The sequence below is a fragment of the Buteo buteo genome, chromosome 10, assembly GCF_964188355.1.
Source record: "Buteo buteo chromosome 10, bButBut1.hap1.1, whole genome shotgun sequence".
Taxonomy (NCBI): Eukaryota; Metazoa; Chordata; class Aves; order Accipitriformes; family Accipitridae; genus Buteo; species Buteo buteo.
In genome coordinates, this window is record NC_134180.1 from 887,701 (window position 1) to 904,051 (window position 16,351).

The following is a 16,351-nucleotide window of genomic DNA, read 5'->3' on the forward strand; positions in this document are numbered from 1 at the left end:
GCTCAGCGGCGGTGGGGTGATCATTGGCGCAAGTACAGAGAGATGACGTGCCGTTCGGCCTTGGCAGAGAAAGGATTGAGCATCCTTTAAAGAAAATTATACATAATCGTCTTACAGCCTTCGCTTCCACTCAAACCTCTGAGTCATAACTGAAGTGCCCTGGAGCATGACGTTCCTGCTGGAAGGAAATTGCCTCGGCTGGATCCGGTGCGGGGGGAGCTGGGAACCTGACGAATCCTCTCATCAGCCCTGCGTCTGACCAGGGGATGTGCCGCGTTACTGATGGGAGCACGCTGGGCTGCCTGTGCGGCGGCGTCCCGTCCTGCTCCGGGCCGGGGCTGTGCCGGGGGGGGCCCTTCGTCACTCGCTCCCTGGGTGAATGGATGTGACCTGAGCCCCGGTCCAGCCGTGGCAGCGGGGGCAGATGCCTCTAGAAATGGCTCTTGATCTGCTCTGCTGAGTCACGCTGAGCTGGCCCACAGAGGAGGGGAGAGGGGCTGATTTGAAGCCATTCTCCCATCTGGGTGTCCCCTCCAGGGGACAGTGGCATGCCTGAGCTGCTGCATCGCTGCCTAAACAGGCAGTGCCCCCGGCCCCTGCCAGACGTGGCCGTGCTGCTGCAGGTGAAGCAGACCTTCCCCTCCGCTGCGAAAGCACATCGAGGCCCTGGGTACTCCGAAGGTCGGTGGATGGGGCTGGGACCTGCACTCTCCTCCAGAGAAGGGTGGAGGAAGAGGAGTGACTTCCTCCATTGCTGCCCCTCTGCTCCCCGGCCAGGAGCCAGGCTGCTGCCTGGGGGTTCAGGGTGGGCACGGCAGCTGCCCGGGAGGAGGAAGGGAGCATGCCGTTCTCGAGGTCTGGACCGGCCCTGCCCGTGGTTCTTGCTCACTGCCTCAGGTTTTCTTTTCTCTTGTCTGCTGGGGGACCACCAGCTGCCGTGTGCTGGAGAAAGAAGTCCTCGGTGGGAGCAGGGAGGGAGATGCAGTCTCGGGCTCCCTGCCTTATGCGTCCACTGTTGGGGCTACCTCTCCTGTGGTCCTCGAAGGCGTAGAAACAAATGGGCTCTGATTTCCCTGAGGACCAGCCTGTGTTCCAGGCGATGGGAAGGGTTGCTCTTTGGTGGAGGTGATGCTCCAGGGTCACTGCCCTCCCTCTGCCTCACCATCTCTCTTCCCTTGCAGGACAGGTGCCTGAGGAGGAGGCAGGGCAGAACGGGCAGAGCCGTGGCAAAGGGCTGCCCAAGGCCGTGTGCATGAACGGGACAGAGACGGGACAGCTGAGCACCAAATCGAAGGCGGAGCGGCGGGCGAGCGCCTCTTCCAACCCCTCCCGCAAGGCCTGCTCTGCCAGCAGCAAGATCCGCAAGCTCTCCACCTGCAAGCAGCAGTGAGGCGGGAGCCCCCACTCTCTGCACAGGTACGTGGGCAGCCCGGTCCCCACGGGGAGGGGGTGGCCAGCCTGGGTGACTGCCCAGAGAGGGGCACAGGGGAGACATCAGAGCCTGCCCCAACTGGGCAGCAGGAGGGAGCTAGAAAGGGTGTTTTGTAGTTCTGGGTGTAGAGAGGGGAGAGGTCTGGGTCCTGAGCACCCCTCTGCAAACATTCCTGGCGGCCAGAGTCTGGATCCCCTGCGGTGTTGGGGGGGTGCAGAGCCCAGTGGGGACCCCCCCTGTGCTCCCTCTTCCCTGCTCTGTTGCCTGCCTGGCTCTGCTCTACCGCCTCCTTGCAAGCTGCTGCCACGTTAGGTGAGAGCTGCTGTTGTAATTGTTTCTCCCCTCCTGGGCTGCAGTCAGGCTGTGTGATGACAATCCCTTTCCCTGACACCGGAGTCCCCTGCTTTTTCCCCTGCTCTGCTCCCTGCTGCTCCCAACTGGGGGGAGCACAAAGCCTCCGGCGTGCGGAGGAGCTGGGATGCTGAGCACCAGGATGTTTCCAGAGGTGTCCCTGAGAGAGGCCCCTGTGGGACCTCCCCGCGGTCCAGGAGGTGGCTGTGTCACCCGTGGCCAAGCCACTGCCGTGCCCAAGCCCCTTCCTCTCCTTGGGGAAGCTGAGCATCCTCCCTGCTTTCCCCTCCTCCTTCCGGCTCTTTCCTCCTCGGCTCCGCAGCCCTGTCCCCTTCTTCCCACCCCTCATTCATAAGTGAGCCAGCAATGACTCATGTTCAGCGCTCATCCACCCCCGGCCTCACGCTTGTGCTCGTCACCGGTGCTCTGTGGGGCTGAGGCTCTGTTATCTGTTTGGATCACGATCAGCTTTGTGGTGTGAAAAAAGCCAGAAATAAAAGCCTGTTCCTCCCCCTGCAGCTGTCAGACCCGCGCGCTCAGCCCCTGTAGCAGCTTTCATCTTTAATTCATGGCTGGGAGTGAGTCACCTGCATGGGGAGTTACTGTATTGGCAAGCAAATGCCTTGGATCTGGGTCTCCCTGGGGATCTGCTGCTCCTCTCGCCCCTTCCCACCCGGGTACCTGGCGTGGGGGCTGTGCAGCAGCTGCCCAGCGGTTTTGGGAAGGAGAAGGTCCGTGCAGGCTGCCTAAGCCTGATTTGGTCCCTGCCTTCACTCTTCTCTTGGCCCTCCCACGCGCACTGCAGGGACAGCCGGGCTGGAAATCACCCGCTCTTGCACTGCCCCCCGCTTTAGCGCCTTAAAACCTTTGAAAGAAAAAAAAAAGCACTCTCCTCTCCTTGACATAGATGAAGTTCCTTGACTGCATTTTTCCCCTTGGGTTTTTGCTTCCCGGTTTTGGGGCAGCTCTGGGTTACCTAGCCGAAGGGTTGTGCAAGCACGCCCACCTCTCCCAGGGACAGAGCAGGGACCCCAGGCCCCCTCGCTCCCATCCGCACGGTGCTGTCGGGAGAGGGAGACCTGGAACGGGGTGCGACCTGCCTGTGGGCCAGGAGCAGAGCAGGGGCTTGCACCTCCAGTTTGGCACCAGCCCTGCCCTCCCTAACCCTCCCTCCCCTCTGTTCTCCCAAAAACAGCATCCCAGGGCCCGGGCCAGCCTGCGTCCCCCATCCTCGCCCCATCTCTGCCTCTCTCCTGGGAGTGGACTGTGCTTGCGATCCAAAAAGAAACCAGAGGAAACCAACCAAGGAAACCGCCCCCCACCTTCCCTGCGGCCCCCCCTGCACCGGACAGCGCCAGGAATCAGAAGCTGACGGTGGCCAGACCCCATTTACCACCTCGGAAGATGAAATCTCCGGCTACGAAGATGCTGCCCCTCCTCCCCAATCACTCTTTGCCAATCAAGACACTGATTCTGTTTTTAATTTTGCGATGGGAAGGGTGGGATGAGCGGGGCCGGGGTGCGGTGGGACCCGTGCCCCTCTCCCTGCCGGGCCTGGCCATGCCCACCCTGGCTGTGTAGAAGTCGTGCAAAGCCATTGCCGTGCACTTTATGTTTTAGACTACTGTTATATATTATATATTTTCCTCTTTTTTTTTTTGTTTTGTTTATATTTGCGGTATATTTAGAGATTCCTACACATCGTGATGTGTTTAAAATAAACCAGATGAGGAAAAAAAACAGGTATTAAGACAAAGCAAAACTCTATTAAACCTGCATGCTGTAAAAGGGCTCGGAAAAGGGAATGGGTGCGTTCGTCGTCTTTTTTCTTTTCTTTTTTTTTCTTTTTTTTTTTTTTTTTTAAAGAAAATAAAGTGAAAACAGCGAGGTGGGTTTCATGTCCTTCCTCCTGCAGCAAGTGGGGTGGGGGGTGTGGGCTGGGTCTTGGCCAGCCCCTCTTCCCAGGGGCTCTGCTGCTTTTGGGTGGGTGCAGCCCCCCCACCCTGCAAACCCTGCTCTTCTGGGAGCAGCTGTGGGAGTGATGCTGGGGTGGGAGCGGGTCCCTGCCCTCCCCAGCAGCTCCCGGGCAGGGGAGGACACTGTCCCTGGGGGGGGGGGGTGGAAGGTAAGAAGCAAGCTCAGAAAAGTCACAGTTGTTTGGGTTTTTTTTCTCCTTTGTTTATAGACTTAAAAATGCTGAGTTGTAGTTAGTGCTTTGGACAGAGACTTTGCAGACGGAAGGAACAACCCGGCCTCTTTACTCGCATGCAATTGGGGTGCTATGGAGGGGCGCGGGGGGCCCCCAGCTGTGCCCTGCCTGCCCCTCCTGCCTGCCCCGCTGCCGAGTCTCCCAGGTACCATGTCTTGGGCTTTTTTTTTATCCCCCCCCCTCCTTTTTTTCACCCATCATTTGAAACACAAATAAAAACCCAATAAAAAGCTAACCCCTCCTCTGGAGCAGCAGCATCCACCTCTGTAAAAATCAATAAATATCCTCTGAACGCCTCCAGCCCGGCGCTGAGCTTCCGGGGAGGGCAGGGGGGTGCAGAGCACTTGGGGGTCACCCACGGCACATGCTGGCCCAGCCCCACGCTCTGCTGTCACCCTGCGTGCCCAGGCAGAGGGGACAGCACCGGGGCAGGTGATGCGCAGCCCCCACCCCTACTACTGGGGGGTATTTACAGGGGGGTCCCAGGGCTGGTCCTGCCTCCCCAGCCCTTGGGATGCTGCTGCAGGACTCAGAGCTCACCCGTGCCCCCCGGGGGGGGTGTGCACAAGCCCCTCGTGCATCTTCCTGCCCCAGCACGATGGCCCCAGACCCCCCGGCTTCCAGTTTAGATCCCAGGCTCCCTGCAGAACTGGGGGGTTCGTGGGCACAAAGAGGAGACTCCCCCCCTCCCCAAATAATTGCCCCCCCCCGCCAGGGCGGCACTGCGGCATCCCTCAGCCAGCTGCAGGGAGGGCCAGCTCCGGCCCCTTCCTCGTGGGGACATTTCCCGGCCGGACAGGAGGCATTATTGCTTGTAAAAAAACTGGAGAAAGAGAGGGGAGAGAGCGTATCTGCTACACAGCTCTGCCGTGAGGTAAGGATTGGGCCTCAGCTGGGTTTGGGGGTTTATTCGCAAAGTCCCTCATCGCTGACCTCCCGGCCAACGCTCCGCTCCACCTCTGTGCCCCAGCCCTCCCGCTCCGGGCACCCCCAGCCCGGACCCTCCGCTGCCGCCTGGCACCTCGCTCCCGGGAGCGAGGGGGCTCGGCCACCCCACGCTGCAGGACCTCTGCGGTGGGGAGGGGGGGGGATATACAGCCAGGGGACCCCACGCGCCCTCCTGGCCTTCCCCTGCCAGGGCCACCCTTCCCGCCGGGCACCGGGCACCGGACCGGTCCCCACGCCGGCAGCAGGAGGGGATGGAGCCCCCGAATCCCTGTGCCGGGGTCTCTCCCCCTCGCGCTGGGCCTAGACAGGGCTGTGGTCGGGGGGGGCATCGCTGGCCGCCACGGCCACCGCGCGCTCCGTGCTCTCTCCCGTTTTCCTCAAGTGCCCGTAGAGCCGCTCCTCGAGGCCGCCGGCAATCTTGTCCATCAGCTCCGAACCGGAGCCCAGCCCCAGGCACCTCCCGGGGCCGGGGCAGGCATCGTCCCCGGGGGGCTCGGAGCCAGCCTTGGGCTCAGGGGCCGCTTCTCCGGGCTCCTCCACGATCACCTGGATCTCGGGGTCGGGAAGTGCCGGGGCGGGGGGGACCCCGTCGGCCGCCTCCGCCGCCTCCTCGTCGCCGGCGCTGACGATGCGGGGCAGGGGGCTGTGGAAGCGGGCGTCCAGGGGGTAATTGGCACTGTCCCCCCGGCGCAGGGGCGTGCGGTGCCGCTCCAGCGCCGGGTAGCGCACGCCGGGGTCGCTGTACTGCTTGGCGTGCTGCCACTGCTTGCGGAGGTGGGTGCGGGAGCGGTGCTTCCCCCGCAGCGGCGACTCGTCGAACTGGGGGTCGTGGCGCACGAAGGCGTTGAACAGGGCGTCCGTCTTCTCGTCGATGCTGTAGTCCCGCCGGGGCGGCGCGTCCCGCCCCGGGAACATTTGCCCGTACGGGGACCAGGCCAGGGGGCTGTGGGGACGAGGGGGACCCCCACCCGCTGCGCCCCGGGCCATGCTCCCCTCTTCTTCCTCCTCCTCCTCCTCTTCTTCTTCCTCCTCCTCCTCTTCCTCCGGCTCCCGGCCCTCGAAGCTTTCGAAGATGGTACCTTTCCGCCCCGCGCTGGTGAAGCAAATGCGCTTCTCGGAGGCCGTCTGGTCCTTGGGGGGTCCCTCCTCGCCCCCCCGGCTGGGCGCCTCGATGGAGGCGTAGCCGCTGTCCATCTGCAGCAGCTTGCGCGTGCCGGACTCCGACTCCTCCGGCTTGGGGCGACCCCAGAGCTTCTCCTCGGGGCCTTCGGCCTCGTCCAGGGAGGAGGAAGGGCAGGGGGGCACGCCGCCGGCGGAGGAGACGCTGTCCCCGCCGTCGCTGCGCACCGAGTCCTGGTCGTTGCTCCGCTCGGAGGAGGCGTACAGCTCCAGCGAGGCGCGCAGGCTCCAGATGTCGTGGTAGGCGCTGGGCTGCTCCGGGACGCCGGCTTCGCCGGGGCTGCCCGCGCCCCCCTCGCCCGGCTCTAGCCTGCGGGCACCACCCCGGCGTCACGGCGGGGACGGGGATGGACCCGGCGAGCAGCAGGCTTTGCAGCGGCGTCGGGGTGCCGCGCGGTCCCCCGTGCTGTCCCCACCAGCCTGCCCGTACCCCGATCCACCCTCCCCCTCGCCGGCTCCCCCCGGACCCTGCCGCCCCCCGGCCACCCCACCAAAGCCACGTGAAGGCGGAAGCCCCCCCGTGCATGGGGCAGCGCGCGGTCCCTCGGTGCCTTCCCGGTGCCCGGCTCGCCCGTCCCCATCCCCTCTATCTACTGAAAAATACCTGCCGAGAGAGGGTGGGGGGCTGGCGGGGGAGGGCAGGAAGGGGCCGCCCGCGGGGTGGAAGGCCACGTCGTCCGTGCGGGCGATGTACTGGATGATGTCGGTCTGGTGGGGGTCCCGGTCCTCCTGGTCCATGCTCTCGCTGGCCGCCCGCTGACGCTGGAACTGCCGCCGCTTGGGGGACCCTGGGAGGGGGCACAGGGCAGGGCTGGGGGGTCAGTCCCATCCCGGCACGGCGAGCCCCCCCTGCCCACGCGTCTCCACGTGCCCAGCACATCCCCGCAGTGGCTCCCACCTCTCGTGTCCAGGCTGGACGCCCGCTGGGTGCTCTCCAGCTTCCACTTCTTGATCTTGAAGTAGGGGCTGGCCCCGTCCAGGCTGGCATGGCGGCGCAGGCGGGTGAAGAACTGCAGGACCGTGCCCTGCGCGGGGGCCGGGGGGGGCTCCCCAGGGCCGGCGCTGCCCACCCCAGCCGCCTTCCCGCTCCTGGGCGCTGCTGCAAACTGGAGGCGTGGGGGGGCCGTGAGAGCCTGCTCGGCTCCAGGCACGGCCCCCCAGCCCCAGCTCGGCTCCTTTGTCCCGCTCCTGCCAAGCTCAGCTGCAGCAGATGCACAAATGTCCCTTGGGGCAGGGGACGGAGCGGGGGGGGGCAGAGCCCGTTTCTAGCTGGATGCCCACATCTCTTCCCAGAGCCCTGGCATGGAGCAGGGGGGCAGGCAGCCCCCCCAGGGCATGGGGCTGTCCCTGTGCTGGGGAATGAGGGTGGGAGCAGGATGGCTCCCCGGAGCTGCGCAGGCTGCCAAGGCTGGAGAGACCCTTCCCCTGCCCGGTCCTGGCCCTGCGGCCCCCCCCCCAGCCCGGCACTCACCGAGGGGCCCTCCCCAGAGTCGGAGGAGGTGGACGGGCTGGCCTCGGTGAAGCTGGTGTCCACGGTGGAGTTGTAGGTGTCCCCGGGCAGGGCAGAGCTGGGGCACACGGCATGGCTGGGGATCGCCGGCTGGGGCAGGGCCCCCGCGGGGGGCTGCAAGGCAGAGCGCGCTCAGGGGGCTTTGCATAAGGGTCGGGGAGCAGGAGAGGACCCCCTCCCTGCCCCAAGACCCCCCATCCCCGCGTCCAGCCATGCCCTGAGACTCCCACCCCAGGTCCAGCGGTGGCTCCTTGGGGAGCTGCAGGATGCCTGGACGCCATCCCGCCGTGTCCCGCTGGTCCCCCGTCCCCGCGGGGCGCTGGGGGCTCACCTGGAAGATGGCGAGGCCGGGCTTGGGCGGGGGCAGGCGGGGGGTCATGGCCAGGCTGTTCTCGCTGGACTCGCACTCGTGGATGGTGACAATCTTGAGGGCGGGCGGCGGGAGGTGCAGGTGGGTCAGGCGGGCGTTCTTCAAGTGGTGGAAGTCCCCCTCTGTCAGCGTGTACCTGCAGGGCATGCCGGGTTAGGAGGGGTGGCCCTGGCCCCCCCCGGCTGCCCCCCCCAGCCCAGAGCTTCACCTCCTCCCCTTCTCCTGGGTCTTTTTGCCCTGGTCGAAGAGCGCGGCCTCGTTGAAGGAGACGCGGCGGGCGGTGGAGGAGCTGGAGGAAAGGAACCGCTCGTTCTCCACATCCCGGTAGCTGGAGGACGACAGGCAGTCAGGGTCCTCCACTTTGATGGTGATATCTGTGGAGAAGGGGGGGCTCAGCAACCAGGGTCCCCCCTGCCGTAGTGCATGCCAGCTTCCCCAGCTGAGGTCTGGCAAACTCGCTGCACCCGCGGTCTTGATGCCCGCTTGGCGGTCTTTGCTCCCGGCCGCCAGTCCTGCTCGCACAGCTGGGACGCCACTGGGGTGGGTGATGGAAGGCACAGGGGGTCTCTGGCCATCCCTGCCCCAGGCCTGGGGGCTGCACCCAGGAGCGGGGAGGGCCCAGGAGCTGCTTTAACCCACCGGGGAGCTGGGGGTGCTGCTGGGGGCGCAGCTGGTCTTACTGGTGGGTGATCGCTGGCAGGCCACGGCGGCGCCTCTGGCCCCACCGTGGCACTCACCCTGGGCTGGCTGCGAGTCATCCAGGTAGGTGGTGTTGGTTTTCTCGGGGTCATCGCTGGCTCTGCGGGGAGAGGAGGGTCAGCGGTGACCCGTGCTGGCCCCCCCCGGCCCCGTTCAAGGTGCCACACACCCCGCGGACAGCAGCATCGCCTGTCCCCGTGGCCCGTCCCCACCTGGAGTGCCGGCGGTCGGCCTCGCAGCACCGGCGGCAGACGATCAGGATGCCGGAGAGCAGGACCAGGGTGCCCCCGATGAAGATGGAGAGCAAGGCGAGGAGCAGCACGTAGCCATCCTGGGGGGACACCTCGCCGGGCACCGCCTGCACAGGGTGGCAGGGGCTGAGCCGCGGGGGGGGACACGGTCCAGCCCCAAACCCTGCCTCACCGGGGTGGGTGCCGGGGCAGCCCCCTCCCGCACCGAGGCTGACGCCGAGCGCTGCTCCCCAGAGACGCTCGCGCTCCCCCGCCACCCCCGGGCCTGCTGCCGGCTCCGGGGACCTGCCTTCACCAAGGCAACCGCAGCCGGGGCGGTAGAGCCGGCAGCGGCCCCCGCGCCGAGCGGGAGCGGGGATGGGACCCCGGCCCTGCCCCGGCCTGGGGGTCGCTGCTTGCACCCCTCCCCGGGCCGGCAGCCCCAGCTGTAGGAGAGGGGCTGATCCGGCAGCAGCACCCGGGCCCCCTTGGACCCCCAGCACCCGGAGCACGTCAGTGGGCTGCTGAGCACGGCGGGGGGGCTGCACAGGGCACAGAGAGGTGTCACCCACCCCCAGGACTGGCAGAGCAGGGTGGGCGACAGCGGGGCTGGGTGGCTGCTGCCGTCCCCACCCGGGCGCAGACCCCAGCCCCACGGCAGCCACGCAGACCCCGCACCTCCCGGGCGCGCATCCCCACCCTCCCCCGGGACCCCGAGGACGGCAGCGTGGGCAGGGGCAGGCAGGAGCAGGCAGGGACGGGCAGGGTGGCCCCGCTCACCGTGGCGCTCTCCGTCGCGTTGTCCCAGGGTGTCGGGTCATCGCTCATGGTCCGTCCCGGCCGGAGCGCGTCCTGGGGCGGGGGGAGACAGACGGGGGGGTGCCGGGGCCGGGCCGGGGACGGCGGCGGTGGGTCCTGCCCGGCCCCGGGCCCTGCCCGGCACCGCGGTGCGGAGCTGCCGGGAGGGACCGGGAGGGAGGGACCGGGATGGAGAGATGGAGGGAGGGATGGAGGGAGGGACCGGGATGAAGGGATGGAGGGAGGGTGTGGTCAGGAGGGAGGAGGGAGGGAAGGACGGAGGGTGTGGTGAGGAGGGATGGAGGGAAGGTGGCTCCGGAGGGATGGAGGGATGGAGGCAGGACCGCTGCCCCTCGCAGGGGAGCCCCCTCGCCCCCGGCTGGGCGCAGCCCCTGGGGTGGGACAGGCACTGCCCCCCCTCTCCGCGCCCAGCTCCTGGATTCGTGTGGGGCACAGACCCCGTCCCTGCACCCGTGGGGCCCACGCCGGCAGCCGGTGGCGCGAGGCCACGCTGCCCACACCAGCCTGGCAGCCGGAGGTCCCGAGTGGTGGCCGGGCTCAGTGGCCAGAGCTGGCCCGGGGGGGCTCGACCCTGCCCCAGGGTCCCACCCGGGATGGTGCACAGGGACAGGGTGCTGCCCCAGCGCCACCATCCCCAAGGAGCTGCGGGGCCAAAATGCTGCCCCTGACACTCAGGCACCGCTGCTGGGGGTCCGGGCTGCCCGGCCCCTGCCCGCGGAAGCTCAGGGGGGTAGGGAGCAGCGCCTGGGGCCCCTCGGCAGGGAAGGGAGGCAGATGGTCACCCCACACCCTGCGTGAGTGGAGCCGGCGTGGGTGTCGCTGGAGCGCAACGGGTGACACTTCTGAGTCAGCCTGACAGCAGCTTCGTCACCGGACTGTCCCCACGCGGGAGGGGACGGGGCTACCGAGGGGCCCACGGGTGATGGAGAAGGACTGAGCCCCTGAGGAGCGAGAGCCGATGGGGCCAGCGGACAGCCACCTCCACCCCCCCTCCGTGGCATAAAACCCATGGCCTTTGGCCACCCAGCTGAGACCTCCTCGCCCTCCCGTCCCACCCAGCACGGCCCCAGCAGGGCTCTTCCCGGGGACCACCGAGCTCCAGCTCCCACTGCGGGTCTGTGTGTCCCAGGCTGCTGGGGCTGAGCTGGGGTGGGGGATGCTGGTGTCAGGGGAGCCCCCAGGGTGGCGAGCAGGGATGGGCGTTGCGCCGGCCAGGGTGCTTGGAAACCGCTCAAAATCAGGTCAGCAAAAAATGTGAATGGAGCCCGTGGCCGGGTGGGAAAAGCTGCTCGCGGGGACAGCGCAGGGGGTGACCATGTCACGGCCGGTGGCGAGAGCCGGCGACGGCTGCGCTGCGCAGGGCTGGTGGGCGGCCCTGCCACGGTCCGGGGTACAGACCCCTTGGGGGGATATCGGGGTGCTGGGGGCCACCCGGGGCAGAGACACACCCCCCCGCCCGCACGCACCCTCGGGCATCTCCGAGCTGCTGGGGTGAGCGCGGCAGCACAGGGTGTTGTGACCCCCAGGAGCAGGAGAAGGGGGGGGCCCAGCTATGGTGGGGGCCCGGCGGGACCCCGGGCCTGGCACGGGGCGGGGGGGGGGCCCGGGGGACCAGGCTCGGGGCTGCGGCTCCACGCGGGACGGGATCCCGGCGGGGCAGCCCCTGGCACGAGGCCGGGGGGGGGGCGGCGGGGGGGCTGGGGTGAGCGGGAAGAATGTCCCTCCTGTTCCCCATCATGGAGGAATCCCGTCTCCATGGCGACCCGGCGGGAACAGGAGGGCCATTGTCTGGAGGAGGGGGCCGGTCCCCGCGGTCCCCGGGCTGTCCCCCCCCCCGGGCGGGGCCGGGACGCGGGGCCGCTGCCCAGGGCCGGAGTGGGGGGGTCGGGGCCGGGGGACCCCGGTGCTGCCGCGCTCCCGCAGGTGGGAGCGGCGTGGGGGGGGGGTACCCGCTCTGCTGCCCCTGCCTGCAACGGCCCCCCCGGCCCCTGCCCGGCGGTGGGGGGGGTGGTGTGCAGGCAGGGATGCAGGCAGGGATGCGGGAGGTAGGCAGGGATGCAGGCTGGGCTGTGGGGCAGGGCTGGGAGGTGTGGGATGCAGGCAGGGCTGTGGGGCGGGGATGCAGGCAGGGATGCAGGCAAGGATGCAGGCAGGGATGGAGACGGCGAGGCAGGAGCCCCCGGGACCTCCACGCTCCGCTGGGGCGTGATGGGCTCGCCCTCGGCCGGGCCGGCTCGGGCTGTCGCGATAGGGGCTGTCGCGAGGCGGCGGGGCCAGACACTCACCTACAACCGGGACCGGGGCTCCATCGCCGCCGCCGCTGCGCTCGGTGCGGCGGGGCGGCCCCGGGATTTATGAATGAACCGGAGCCGCCCCCGCGCGGCGCGGGCGTCACGTGGGGACAGGGGCTGCCCCGAGCCCTGCCTGCACCAGCCCTGCCTGCACCAGCCCTGCCTGCACCTAGACCTGCCTGCCTGTCCCCCAGCCAGCCCTGCCTGCCCCCCAGCTCCCCCCCGCCCCACAGCCCCCCCCCCGCCCGCCCCCGAGCCGGCGCAGCCCCCAGCCCCTCCTGCCCCAGGTGCCCCCGGCACCGCGGCCCCGGGGGTGGCGGCAGGTCGTGCCCCCCCACAACTCCCCGCAGCCCCCCGCGGTGGGGCGGGTCGCGCCCCCCCCCCCCCCCCGAGCCGGCGGGGCACGGTCGGAGCTGGGGGGGGGGGGTTGCGGAGGAGGAGGAGGAGGGGGCTGCCCCTCGGGCCCCATCGCCCCGCAGCGGCGCCCGGGCGCGGAGCGGGGTGGGGGGGGCCGGGGCTCTGCGGGGTCCCGTCCCGTCCGTGTGTGTGTGTTGCCCCCCCCTCCCCGCACCGATCAGCGGGACAAACAGCGGGAGGGCGGCGGGAACTACAACTCCCATGCGCCCCCGCGGTCCCGCCCCCACCGTGGCGTTGCTTCCGCCCGCCGGCCGGCGCCCCAGGGGCCGCGCAGTGCGTGTGCGCGGGGCACGCTGGGAGTTGTAGTCCCGCCGCCGTCCCGCCCTGCCCCGCGCCGCCCGCTCGTCCTTGCCGCCGCCGCCGCCGCCATGTTCCGTGCCCGCCGCCTCCTCCTGCGCCTCGCCGTCCGCCCGCCGCTGCCGCCGCCCCGCGCCCGCGGCTATGCCGACCCCGCCGCCGGGCCCGTCCCCATGGCCTTTACCTTCGCCTCACCCACGCAGGTAGGCCGCGGGCCCGGGCCCGGCCCGCCGAACCGACCCCCCCTACCCCCGCCGCTCCGCCATCCCTCCCGTCCCTGCGGGCGCCCGGGACCCGCCGCAGCACCCGCGGGGTGACCTTCACGTTCTTCCAGCCCCCGGCCCTTCTGCTGGAGCCCACGAGGGGCCCACACCCCCCCCCACCCCCCGTCACGAATGCTGGTGGGGGGACACGACGGCCGGGGCTCGGCGCTGTCCCCGGGGCAGAGGCGCTGGGGACGCGGCTGCGGTGCCGGGAGGTTTGGCGCTGCCTGGGCAGAGCCGAGCGGGATGCCGGCACGGCATCGGTGACGGCGTCGAAGTCTTCCCCACGTTCTCCTCCGGCTTCTCCCGGCTGCGCCCGTCGCCTCTCGCCTGCTCCCGGCTTCGTGTCTCGGCGTGCCGCCTTCCCACCACCACCCCTGCCCCTCGGGAGGCTCTGGGCGCTTTCCCGCTCCGTTTGCCAGGACCCTTCCTCCAGAGCCCGGCCCCGCTCCCACCCTGCGAAGGTCCAGGCTGTCCTGGTCGCATCTGGCTGTGCCTTAAACCTGCCGGCTGCCGGGAGCAGGGTGCCCGCCGCATCCCTCGCTTCTCCAGAGTCGGGGGGAGCCAGCTCTCTCCTTCCCCTCTGATCCTGGTGACAGACTGTTCCCATCCACTCTGCCCTCCCCGGACAGGTCTTTTACAACGGTGCCAACGTGAAGCAGGTGGACGTGCCCACGCTGACCGGCTCCTTCGGTATCCTGGCCTCTCACGTCCCTACCCTGCAGGTCCTCAAACCAGGAGTCGTGACGGTCTATGCTGAGGATGGCACGGCCACCAAGTATTTTGGTAAGTAAAGCAGGCGGAGCTGGGGAGGAAGGAAAGCCTGCGGCAGGGGGGGTGAGGGGGAGCGTTCTCAGGGCTTTCAGAAGGGAGACTCTGCCAACCAAGGTGTGCCCTGATGCACTTCCAGGGATTTCTGCTTTCCCAGCCACCCAGGGGCTGCTGGAGGCTGCCCTGCAGGCCGGGGATCTGCCCTGGAAGATGGGGCTCTGTGTGAGGCTGTGGTCTGGGGTCATGTTTGCTTGGTTCTGCTCAGACTCTCTGGGCGCATCCCCTGCTGTAGCTTCCCTTTTGATAGGAAATGAGTCCCTGTGGGACTCGGGAAGTGTTATGGGAGGGCGTCAAGGTTTTGTTTTGGCAAAGGGATCATGGAGGTTCCGGGGATGAGCTTGCCCATGCCGTCCTGTGTGTGGACCCCCAAACGAGACCCATCTGGCAGCCCTGCCTGCGCTGCCTGACTCGGCCCCTGCTGTTGTACCTTTGCAGTGAGCAGCGGCTCTGTCACGGTCCACGCGGACTCCACCGTGCAGGTGCTGGCAGAGGAAGCGGTGACAATGGACATGCTGGATCTGGCTGTGAGTACCCAGCCCCTCATGCAGGGGAATTTGCTCCCTGCTTCTCTCATGTGGGGTGGTTGTCTCGGGAGCTTCCTGTGGCTGCGGAAAGCATGCTCCGACCAAGGGCTGTGCCTTCACCCCGAGCTTCCCCATCTCCCACTGATCGGGATCAAAGGCTTGGAGCTCCTTCTCAGTGAACTCTCTACAGGCTGTGGGGAGTAGAAGCCGCACAGTCATTAATCCTTCTCCGGGCTGTTTCCCTCCCCTTGGACAGATGCTGGTCTTGCCTCTCCCCACCCCTCTTAGTCTTGGGAACAGCTTTTCTGCGGCAGGGCCTGTTGATAAGGTGTCTGCTGCCAGCCCTGTGTTGTGGGGCTGACGACTGCAGTGAAGGGAGCGGGCTGCAGGACAAGTCACCCATCCTGCGGTGGTGTCTCGATGACACATTTCTTGTGCTCTCGTGTTCAGGCTGCAAAATCAAACCTGGAGAAGGCTGTTTCAGAGATGGCTGCAGCATCTGATGAAGCAGCTAAAGCAGAAGCTCAGATTAAAGTAGAAGCTAATGAAGCCCTTGTAAAAGCCCTGGAGTAGTTAAGGTGAGTGTCACCTGTATCCCGGCTGAGATTTCCAGACCTGCTCTGGAGACGTGTCCCTGCTCGGTGCTGCCCATAGGGAGCTTCCTCTCCCAGCAGCCAGGCCTGCTGGGGAGCGCGGGGGTGGACGAGGGTTTGTGCCTGGGTTTCAGGGAGCGGTGACATGAGAGCTGTCCTTTCCCATGGTCGGGTGTCAGCTCGGGGTGGGGGGAGGTCGTGGAAGGCCCCTGCCTAGAGCCAAGCAGGAGCCGCTAGATGGCAGCAGGGCCCGGTGCTGTGCCGTTCCGTGCCGTGCCATGGTGCTGTGCCGTGCCACGGTGACGCGGGGTTCAGCCCGACACCGGGACATGCTGGGAGACCGAAGCCACTGGTGGGCCCTCGCTGCTGCCTCCAGGTCCCCGCTGGGACAGGCCACACCAGCGGGCAGCTCAGGAGCGGTCTGGATGCTTGGGGCCCCGGAGGGAGAGCGATGTGTGGCCTCTGCTCCTTGTACACTCCCTGCCACTAAAAACAAACAGCTTCTGCCTCAGGGGAGGCAAGGCTGGGCTGCTTACCTCGTGGCCCCTTTTCCCTCTACCCTGCTAAGCCTGTGCCTCATCCCTCTTCTTCCCACGTGCTGGCAGTTGGGAGACTTACTCTGCGGCAGCGTGTGTGCTGTGCCTGGCAGGTGAGTCACGAAAAGCCTCTCCGATGGCCTGCCTGGAGCAGGTACAGCAGGGCAGCGGCTCCCCCGCTGTCTCCCTGATCTCTGGTCCCTGTGCTCTTTGGCCCGTGAGGTCAGGCCTGAGAGAGCCAGTGGCTCTTGTTTACTCGCTGCGGTTTAACAGCCTGAGCCAGTGCCAAGCCCTCGGATCAGAATCCACCACTCTGCCGACCCCACCCTGCGTTAAAACCGACTCCACTTCTGTGTGTTGCAGGAATTCCACTGTCGATGTAGAGAAACCCCAGACTGTCCTACTTGTCCTGGCTTCCCCGATTGTACAGATGGTGCGGGACAAATGGAGGCGGAGAAAACGCTCTGATCAATTAAAAAGAAATGTAATCCTGTCTCGTAGCATGTCACCTTCTTCGGAGGCAGCAAATTGCAGCTTGTGGTGCGCCGGTGGCTGGGTGCCTGGGGGCAGCCTCCTGCCCCCATGCCGGGGTCTGCTGGGGTGCAGTCGCTTGGGGAAGGTGTCCCTCCAGCACTGCCCTGGGGTTCGGCTGGGGATTCCCGTGGGAGATTCACCTACGGGAGGCTTATCAGGCAGATTTTATAACCCCCTCCCTGTGCTGTCAGCCACCTCCACCTCCAATAATCCACCTGGACAGCAGGATTACAGCAGCACAGGAGGCGGCATCCACAGGGTAGCGCAGGTCTGTACCAGAGGCTTCCTGTCCTGACTCCCCTGCCCCATCCAACACTG

General features: G+C 67.4%; 3 protein-coding genes across 3 annotated transcripts in view; 2 read left to right on the forward strand and 1 right to left on the reverse strand.

The window, feature by feature from the left end:
* STK11 (serine/threonine kinase 11) overlaps positions 1 to 3,743 on the forward strand; it is a 46,065-nt gene extending 42,322 nt beyond the window's left edge. The window contains exons 9-10 of the mRNA XM_075037757.1: positions 1,182 to 1,416; positions 2,979 to 3,743. Coding sequence (XP_074893858.1) covers positions 1,182 to 1,390 — 209 coding nt within the window. The 3' untranslated portion in view covers positions 1,391 to 1,416; positions 2,979 to 3,743. The remainder of the gene's footprint in view (positions 1 to 1,181; positions 1,417 to 2,978) is intronic.
* A 170-nt stretch (positions 3,744 to 3,913) lies between these two features.
* On the reverse strand, positions 3,914 to 12,140 carry CBARP (CACN subunit beta associated regulatory protein). Its single transcript, XM_075037756.1, has 10 exons — positions 12,033 to 12,140; positions 9,709 to 9,780; positions 8,911 to 9,056; positions 8,737 to 8,798; positions 8,208 to 8,373; positions 7,961 to 8,135; positions 7,591 to 7,743; positions 7,018 to 7,225; positions 6,724 to 6,907; positions 3,914 to 6,429 (listed from the first exon to the last, which is right to left on the reverse strand). Exons 2-10 carry the CDS (start codon positions 9,754 to 9,756, stop codon positions 5,241 to 5,243), a joined length of 2,331 nt encoding a protein of 776 aa, XP_074893857.1. The 5' UTR covers positions 9,757 to 9,780; positions 12,033 to 12,140; the 3' UTR covers positions 3,914 to 5,240.
* Positions 12,141 to 12,775: 635 nt separating this feature from the next.
* Positions 12,776 to 15,992, forward strand: ATP5F1D (ATP synthase F1 subunit delta). Its single transcript, XM_075037445.1, has 5 exons — positions 12,776 to 12,955; positions 13,648 to 13,801; positions 14,282 to 14,370; positions 14,821 to 14,948; positions 15,863 to 15,992. The coding sequence occupies exons 1-4, from the start codon at positions 12,824 to 12,826 to the stop codon at positions 14,941 to 14,943; spliced, it is 498 nt and encodes a 165-aa protein (XP_074893546.1). The 5' UTR covers positions 12,776 to 12,823; the 3' UTR covers positions 14,944 to 14,948; positions 15,863 to 15,992.
* The last annotated feature ends 359 nt before the right edge of the window (positions 15,993 to 16,351 follow it).

What these genes read in the sequence shown, in the direction of transcription:
- CBARP (XM_075037756.1), bottom strand. Translation starts at nt 9,756, where the DNA reads ATGAGCGATGACCCGACACCCTGGGACAACGCGACGGAGAGCGCCACG. An exon ending in GCCGACCGCCGGCACTCCAG is followed by an intron (nt 8,799 to 8,910) that starts GTGGGGACGGGC and finishes CTCTCCCCGCAG; the next exon opens with AGCCAGCGATGACCCCGAGA. An exon ending in ACCCAGGAGAAGGGGAGGAG is followed by an intron (nt 8,136 to 8,207) that starts GTGAAGCTCTGG and finishes CATGCCCTGCAG; the next exon opens with GTACACGCTGACAGAGGGGG.
- ATP5F1D (XM_075037445.1), top strand. Translation starts at nt 12,824, where the DNA reads ATGTTCCGTGCCCGCCGCCTCCTCCTGCGCCTCGCCGTCCGCCCGCCG. An exon ending in CCTTCGCCTCACCCACGCAG is followed by an intron (nt 12,956 to 13,647) that starts GTAGGCCGCGGG and finishes CTCCCCGGACAG; the next exon opens with GTCTTTTACAACGGTGCCAA. An exon ending in CACGGCCACCAAGTATTTTG is followed by an intron (nt 13,802 to 14,281) that starts GTAAGTAAAGCA and finishes GTACCTTTGCAG; the next exon opens with TGAGCAGCGGCTCTGTCACG.